The following is an 8,927-nucleotide window of genomic DNA, read 5'->3' as shown; positions in this document are numbered from 1 at the left end:
CAAAGTGCTGGGATTACAGGTGTGAGCCACCGCGCCTAGCCTGTTTCCACTAATTTTAAAATCTGTTCATTGTAAGCATTGCAACAACATACAGAATCATAAAGGACGAATAAAATTGCCTCCACACCACACTGCTTTGACATAACGATTACATCGACTATGCCACCTTTGGTTTTTCACATAGTGTTCCATTATATGCCTGAGTCATCATATACCTAACCAATATGTTTTTGGGAGGCATTTTCAAAACTAAAACTTACTGCTTACATGACCTTAGAAATGGCTCCAAGGTAAAGTTTGTAAAGAAGAATATTCTCTATGGAGATTGCACAGGATGTTCAGGGAGAGGCTAAATCATGCAGGTTCTTAGATTCATGGGCTTTACTGAGAACAAAGGAGAGCTGTTGAAGGATTTTAATCATAAGAGGAAATGTGGTTAGATTAACATTTTAGAAAGATCCACAATTCCAACGGTGGTATAGAGAATGAGATTGAAGCATCAAAGAACTCATAGACTGTAAGACCAATTAGGAGGCAGTAGTACAGGGAAGAGGTAATAGGGCATGGCTGTAGGTGGTGCAAATTGGGGCAGAGAGAGGAGAAGGGATCGAGAGATAATTAATGGATAGAACTGGCAGAATTTCACTTTGCTTTACTCATGTTATAGTTCAGACCATTTATGTTAGTGTGGTGCTGTCCAGTCAACTTTTTAGGGGGTATTTTACATCTGTCTGGCAAAGACAGCAGTAAAACAAAACAAGGCCAGCAACACCTGGTAGTACCAGAAACAAAGAGGAAAATTAGGGACAAGCAGAACAAGGGACAGATTTGCACTTCTGTGTACCAAGTCCACGGCATTTTCTGTGTTAGCAGAAACAAGTCTTGTTGAACATATGTATAGAGGACAAAGAAGGCCCCAGAAGCTCTAGGTTTACAGTTGTGATCTCTGGAGCCAGATCTTCTCTTGCAGCATCCAGTTTCTTGGAAGAGGTCTGTAATCTGCAAGAATCCTGTGCCTGTCCTATAATGATTCACTGTGCCCATCGATGTGAATTAGAACTCATGGGATGGGGACTCAGGAATTGTCCTAGAAACGTGAGAACGATTTACTTTATATGGGTCAGGTTTTCACGATAAGATCATAATCTCCCTGAAGGCATAGGAAGGAGGCTGGAATCTGAATGGTGTGAATCATTGTAACCACTAGTAGCTTCATGTCTGGCCCCGACCCCTGGGCTTGGTTAGGAAGGCTGTGACTATCTCCATGCAGTGATACACAACCTTTGCTGTGCAGAGCACACAGCCCTGCTCCTGGAAACCCCCACCCTCTCTTCCAAAGGAGCCCTGCTCAACCAGGCTAGGTTCACATTTCAGAGTATGGAGAATGTCCACCAAGGCTTAACCTTGCATCTTTTGCTTGTCACTTTCATATGCCTGGTCATAGAGTTTCATTTAGAAAGCAAATTCCTAAACCTAGGGATCTGTGATAATGCTGATGTCATAAAAATAATCCGATTTCAGAGCGAAACATGTACCGTTTTAGCAACAGTGATGAAATGTTCTGCATATAGCCAAAGCTCCCTAAAGCACTATTAATATCACTGTAATCATCATTTAGAGTTTAATCGTCATCATATTTAGGTCATTTTCCCAAAGTGCCAAGAGGCTCAGCCTCCAAATAAGTTTAATATCTCAAGAGGACTCCACATAGTTGCTGGTGGGACACCGCTGTGTTCGGGTCCCGAGGATCCAGGAGCATGTTTAAGTGAAGCCACTTGGTATTTAACAATCCCCTGAGAAAATGAACAACACACACCTCCATAAGAGCCCTCTCTTTGCTGCTGGCTACCTGTTCTTCATCTATTTCTTACCCTGAAGTGCTGGAGCACACCTTAGAGAACTTATAAGGTAGAGGCAGGAGAGAATTCTGCTCAACACAACATCTAACATATAATAAGGGCTCAGTAAATATTGGCAATTACTATCACTTGGCAACTCTAGAAATTACCAAGAGAGGCCGGGCGCGGTGGCTCACGCCTGTAATCCCAGCACTTTGGGAGGCCGAGGCGGGTGGATCACGAGGTCAAGAGATCGAGACCATCCTGGTCAACACGGTGAAACCCCGTCTCTACTAAAACTACAAAAAATTAGCTGGGCATGGTGGCGCGTGCCTGTAATCCCAGCTACTCAGGAGGCTGAGGCAGGAGAATTGCCTGAACCCAGGAGGCAGAGGTTGCGGTGAGCTGAGATCGCGCCATTGCACTCCAGCCTGGGTAACAAGAGCGAAACTCCGTCTCCAAAAAAAAAAAAAAAATTACCAAGAGAGACAGAATGGACATTTTGGTTGTTTTTCCAAGTTTTTGAACCAGAGGAAAGTTATTCCACACATCTCAAAAGATGAGTCTCACCCAGAAAATGGAAAATATCTGTTTATTCTTTCCATGAACTGTCAGCATCAACTCTGGAAAACGTAAGACCATAGATTCCTCTGTGCTGTTCCATAGAAGAAAGATTGTTGTTATGAGCATTAAATGAGTTAGTATACATAAAGCACTTAGGATGGTGGCACATGTGCTGAGCACTGGGAAAGATCTGTAAACATCCTAGCTGATACTATTGCTGTGATCTTAAACTCCTAGAATTTAAATCACTGGCTCTCCGGAAGAGAGAGGTAAGAGGACAGTCATAACAGAGATGAACTGACCAAAACCAATGGGTTGAGCAACCCTGTAGGCTGCATTAAGCCACTACTGGGAAAATGCAAGAGATAGAAAACAGTTCTTTTCTGCAAGATGCAGCAAGGAACCCAAGAGTCAAATAGCAACCTAAAACTTTACAAAAGACATCTTAAGTCAGTAGGATCAATTACCAATGAATGGCTGGAGGTGAAAATCACTTTGTCTTACAGGCGGGCGGAACCACTTTAAAGAAGCAGTAGGGATTGAACTGGGCTTTGAAGAATGGGGAATATTTGACTAGATGGGAAGGGCTGTCGAGCTGAGTAAATAGTGTAAACACAGCTATAGTAAATAGGTTTAGCTGGGATGGCACTTTCATGAGTTTATGTGACAGAGCGATGGTGGGAGACCTGGGACTTCACAAGGTATTGACAATGGAAGGAGAGAGTTTGAGTGTGATCTTTTAGTCAACATGAAGTCTTTGGACAGTGAAGTGACCTGCTGACAGCAGCATTCAAGGTATATCCCAGTGGGAGTGAACAGGTAGCAGTTTAGGAAGAGAGCAGGGGCAGAGACCAGTGCACTCAGTGCAGAGTCACCGGGGCCTGCTATATGCCAGGGACCCAGGGCTCCTGGAATCCAGACAGACAAGGCCCCAGCTTCCAGGGAGCTCACAATGTCATGAGTTCCAGTTGATCCACTCGAGGACACCAGTGGATGCTAAAACTATTAGGTATAAGGTTGTTGAGGAGCAGGATATGCCTGCAGTCTCAGGGCATCACTCAAGGTGGCATATTCGTTACACAGGGAAATAGGCACCTCTCAGTGGAGAGATTAGCATTTCCGCCTTAGCCACGTGAATGGACCTAGCATCAATGGGGTGGCATATCCGGACGTGATGCCATCTCTGCATAGGTTCTTAACAGAAATAAATAAGTGGGGAGCTATGTAGGATGATCAGGTCTAGAGGTCTGATATACAACATGAGGACTATTGCTAATAAAATTGTATGGTATTTGGAATTTTTGTTAAATATGTAGATTTTAGCTGCTCTTGTCACACACAAAAACGTAACTATGTAACTATGTATGTAACTATGTAAGATGGTAGATGACATCATGTTGTAAACCTCAAACATACACAATAACATTTATTTAAAAAATAAACAGGGCTGGGCACGGAGGATGACGCCTGTAATCTCAGCGCTTTGGGAGGCTGAGGCAGGCAGATTACCTGAGGTCAGGATTTCGAGATCAGCCTGACCAACATGGTGAAACCTTGTCTCTACTAAAAATACAAACATTAGCCGGGCGTGATGGCGTGCACCTGAATCCCAGCTACTACGGAGGGTGAGGCAGGAGAATGGCTTGAACCCGGGAGATGGAGGTTGCAGTGAGCCACCCTGCCACTGCACTCCAGGCTGGGTGACAGAGTAAGATTCTGTCTCAAAAAAAATAAAATAAACAGGATCCAGAATATGGGACATTTTAGAAGACAACCTGGGTTTACACAAAATTTAATGTAATTAAAAACAAAAATGGGCAAAGGAGTGGTGTCATTTATATATTGAAAGAGACTGAAGCTGGGATTAGCATACTGTAGCTTCTGCTACCTGCTGCCTGTTTCTGTAAATAAAGTTTTATTGGAACAAAGCCCTATCTATTCTTGTACCTGTTGTCCAAAAGCTGCTCTGAAGCCACAGTGCAGAGTTGAGTATTTGTGACGTCTATATGGCCGATAAAGCCCAAAATATTGACTCTGTCCTTGTTTCCTCGGATTTAAGCCACCAGCAGCCAAATGCAATGCATGAAACCTGCGTCTGGGGGAAAAAAGTCAATAAACATAATTCTGGGGCAAGTGGAGACATTTAAATAAGGTCTGCATACTAAATAGCATTGCTGAATTTTTACATTTTAATTTTCTCAGGTGTGAAATGGTATTGCGATTATGCTGTGCAATGCCCTTCTTCTTAGGAGTTGAGTGCTGAATATTTAGGGCTTGTGTCATGATGTCTCTGATTTATTGGTAAATGGTTTAGCCAAAAAAAAAAAAAAATACGCATATGCACAGACACACACACACACACACACACACACACACACACGAAGAAGAGAAGGTAAAAGGTAGGGGATTAAGAGAGAAAGTGTGGAGGGTGATAAAATACCTGTGGTGAAATGTTAGTAATTGATCAGTCTAAATGAAGAGCATGCAAGTGTTCATTATACTGTTCTTTCCACTTTTCTGTAGCTTTGAAGAATTTTTAAACTAAAAGTTAATTTTTACCAAAGTTAAATTCATTCCTATAGGCTCTGTCCTAACCTTCATCCCAGCTGCTTCCGCCACCGTCCAGAATTCCCTTATCATGGAGAAATGGTTGGGGGTTAGAAGCAGCGGCCTCTCCCCCCAAGTGGATGCTTTTACCCTGTAAGGCAGCCCCAGCAGGGCCTTTCCTTGGTAACCTGGAATGTTGCTTGTTGTCTCTTGCACAGTAATTCCATCAAGCTGGTGAATCTGCTCTCCATATTTATCAGCACATGGCTGACTGCAGCCGGATTCATCCATTTGGTGAGTAACCTCGAAGACCCTTCTGCTCTCGCTTGCCTGCAGCAAGACCCTCTCTGAGTCATTTTATTACCTACAATGTATGTTGCTGGAAAGAAACTTCACCTCGGTTGTAGACAGGAAAATGGGAAGCAACCACACAATTGTCTGGGTTTCCAACCTTTTTACCCCAAACTAGTTCCAAATGGTGAGTAATGTTTGCACTATTAACCTGCGTTTTTCCACTCATTCCTCATTGGTATTGCAGTGGGGTCTTTGGTAGATTTTCTTTCTGTCTGCAATAACTACAGTACGCCACAAGATGGCAGTGCTTCCTAAGCAAACACCTGGAAAAGAGCTGGGGACAAGGTTGTAAGTTTGACCCATACCTTTTGGCAAACAACGAATTCATCCCTCAATTTCTCTCTGCTCCACCCTTACAAAAAGCCACCTTTGAGTCTTTTGCCTGATTACTTGTCAGTTTATTTGGTACCTCAAAAATGTTAATTCTTTATGAATGACTCTTTGAAATCCTCATATTAAGTCAAGGCTGTCGCACCTCACCAAGGCAGACTTGTCCCTTGCTTTTAGAGAGCACAGCCATTGAGGGAAGTGTGTTTCATACAAACCTAGAATGTTACAACTAGAGGGAACCTCGTCTAGCTATGAGACTTTGACCACCAGTAGCTGAGCCTCTATTTGCATAAGGGATTGAAGGATGTGTTTAACTACCCACACTTGGGATTTAGGTAATTATCACCCAAAGGAAGACAGGTCTGGGATGGCAGCGAGTGGGGGGCCGGGGCTCATGTGGTCACCAGATCTAGGGTCTCCTACCCAGCCCTTTATGCTGTTGGGATTCTTGGACAAAATCACCCTTAATCACCCTAATTCTTGCTGTAACCAAGCACCCAGCACCCAAATCACTTATGTGGAGGAGACAGTTGTCTTTAATAAGACGATGACCCCACCTTACTATTAATATTAGTGAAGTCCCTTCTGATTCACCAGGAAACTTTTGTGAAAATGGCACATTGAGGATAAACTGATGTGTGAAGGAGGCCAACATTTTGCAGAGGCAGAGCTGGAGGCCTGGGGCCTGCTGCCTACAGGCCCTGCAGGTGGATCACCGGCACATTTGAGTAGAATTGACCTGCAGCTCCCTCTCTCCTGAGAGTCTCTAAAGTACCCTTCCTGCCTACCTCCTGTTCTTGTTGGCAGGTCAAATATGATGAGAGGACAGGAAAGTGGGCAAACCAATCCTCGGCCAAAGCTCTCCAACTCGCCAAATGCAGCCACACCCATTATTTGAAGTTTTGCCTCTACAGAGTTGACCAGGACCTGTGTGGCCCACAAAGCTGAAAACGTTTGCCAGCTCTTGGTCTAACGGGCTGTGCCAGTGCCAGCTGTTCTCATGAGCTCAGTTTCCATGCCCCTGGGAAGATTCCGGCAGCCTCAAGGCTAGGACCACCATTGGCAATTTGCAAAGGAGGGAGAGCAGGGCCAGATCCCAGAGATGCTGTTTGAATCTGAAGAAGCAGGGCCCATCAGGCACCTCTTTGGTCTAACTCAGGGAAGGAGGCAGCCCCCTGTGGAAGGGTTTAGGATTTCTGCGGGAGAGGCAGAGCCAGGCCATCTGGGCCTTGGAAACCCTTTGAAGAAGGTCAGGGAAGGGCTCTCTGGAGTGCTCTAAAACTTGGCCACAGGCAATGCCCTGAATATTAGCTGGCTTTAGACATTTTACCAGAAGAAGAAAAATGGCCTAGAGATACTTCCCTTCTTGCTTTCCCACACTGTCCCAATCAGCCAGGAAGACATTTTCTGCGGCCACTTCTCCACTTTCTGTGTGTCCTGCTCAGGAGCTCCGCATCCTGACTCAGAGAACTCAGCCCGAGAACCACACAGCTCATGTGGAGAGCGATGTGTGTTAGCAAGTGGCCCTGCGGGAGTGCCGAGCTTCCGGGTTGATTGTATGTATATGCTTCAATAGCATGTTTTCCTTTTTTCTCCCCTGTCCCATTTGCTTTAGGTGGAGAATTCAGGGGACCCATGGGAAAATTTCCAAAACAACCAGGCTCTCACCTACTGGGAATGTGTCTATTTACTCATGGTTACAATGTCCACCGTTGGCTATGGGGATGTTTATGCAAAAACCACGCTTGGCCGCCTCTTCATGGTCTTCTTCATCCTCGGCGGACTGGTAAAAAAAAAATAATAATCTTTATTATGAGGTTGATTTGGATGATTAATATTTTCCATGATACATTTCCTTAAAGCTTCAAATTTTAGACTGTGTTCTGCACTAGAAGCAAGCCTTAATGTTACAATCAGGCTAAGTAAATCCAAACAGGAGGGTGATTTTTCTGCATAATTCTTGGTGTATTCTACTTGTCCCATAGATCCAGGCACATTGCCCTTGTCAGGGACAGCCATTTAGCCAGGAGCAAACCTAATTGTCTTAAGAAAGTGATGCTGTTAATGAGGGAGAGTGTCTACCCCTTAGCGATGTAATTCAGCATCTGATATGCTGCAAGGACAGTGGCTGTCACCTGGTAGAAGCTGTCGATACTTTGTAGACAGTTTGCGGTTTCAAGAGCTGCCCCTTCCCCTTTGTGTTCCTCCCCAAACTTCCAACAAACACTGTGGCTGGAACCTGCCCTAAAGAGAAGGGGAGTCCCTGCATCAAAGGACAGACAGCACCTTGGTCTCATCCAGGCGGATGTCCCCAAGTGAGCAGAGTGCAGTTTTGCCAACAGCTGACTCCATGGGATATTTTTCCTCTTTTCTTGAAAGAAAGTTTTCACTGTTTGCTTTTTAAAGGTCTAGGCAGCTCTTTATGTTGCACTAAACCATCCCTTATCATGTAAATTAAGGGGATTTCTGGCCACACATTGGCAGTTGCTGCATTTTGTCTTTCGAAGTAGCTTGTTTTAAGTTTAGATTTTTTGCCATTTATGACGTGAGTGATTAAAATCCTAATCTATACACAGCTTTCATGTATGTACACCGCGCTCACATTTATATTGAGTGATGCATACACATCTCTCTGTTTTGTATGCATAGGGCATATACATTTAAAAAATGTATAGAAATGTGCATGTGCACGTGTACATTCAAGCAAGCATTTCTGCAGCCTCTGCGAGGTGCCCGTAGGTATAACAAGCCCCATCCAGCCGGCCACAGGCTAGATGTTTGTTGGACAAAACATGGCAGATTTGTGTTTCTCCTTGCTATCTTCTCCTCCCGGGTGATTTCCTAAATTTCCCTTTCGTGCTTTTTAGTATTTTTTTTTAATAGAAAAATTTAGTTTTTAGCCTTTTGGTGTTTATTTTCTTTTGTCACTCATAAAAGTGTTGATTCACCCCGAATTTTAATGAGAAGGAAAGATCTTCTCTTGCAAAACTGTGTGTGCATGTGTGCGTGCGCACGTGTCTGTGTGTGTTTAATTTCCGTAGCATGCGCACCTTTTGCTTGTTTTTCTCTGACAGGAAGAACTAGATATCACCTTATTCGTTCCTGTGTCCTTTGTATTTTTCTCGACTGCGATGTTTTTGTTGTTTACTTGTCAAGGTTAACTAATGTTTGTTTGTCTCATGTGTTTCCAGGAGCTTGCTCTCTTTGTGCATTTTTTTTTTGACCCACCGTATCAACATATACCTTCGCAGGCCTAATCCTTTTGTGTTTTCAGATCTTAGTCACCCCCCCTCT

At 44.0% G+C, this 8,927-nt stretch overlaps 1 protein-coding gene across 29 annotated transcripts in view; it reads left to right on the top strand.

Moving 5' to 3' along the window:
• The window catches only part of KCNMA1 (potassium calcium-activated channel subfamily M alpha 1), a 768,447-nt gene that overhangs the window by 523,087 nt on the left and 236,433 nt on the right, over positions 1-8,927 (top strand). For 18 of the 29 annotated variants that reach the window (XM_017548868.2, XM_017548858.2, XM_017548774.2 and 15 more), the window contains exons 7-8: positions 5,168-5,243; positions 7,249-7,421. In XM_017548868.2, the coding sequence (XP_017404357.1) occupies positions 5,168-5,243; positions 7,249-7,421 (249 nt within the window). The remainder of the gene's footprint in view (positions 1-5,167; positions 5,244-7,248; positions 7,422-8,927) is intronic. The other 11 variants (XM_037727278.1, XM_037727288.1, XM_037727276.1 and 8 more) reach the window with 1 other exon arrangement.

This window comes from Cebus imitator, unplaced genomic scaffold (genome assembly GCF_001604975.1).
Source record: "Cebus imitator isolate Cc_AM_T3 unplaced genomic scaffold, Cebus_imitator-1.0 Scaffold11, whole genome shotgun sequence".
NCBI lineage: Eukaryota > Metazoa > Chordata > Mammalia > Primates > Cebidae > Cebus > Cebus imitator.
The sequence above is the reverse complement of the archived record's forward strand: the minus strand, read 5'-3'. Positions and strand labels throughout refer to the sequence as shown.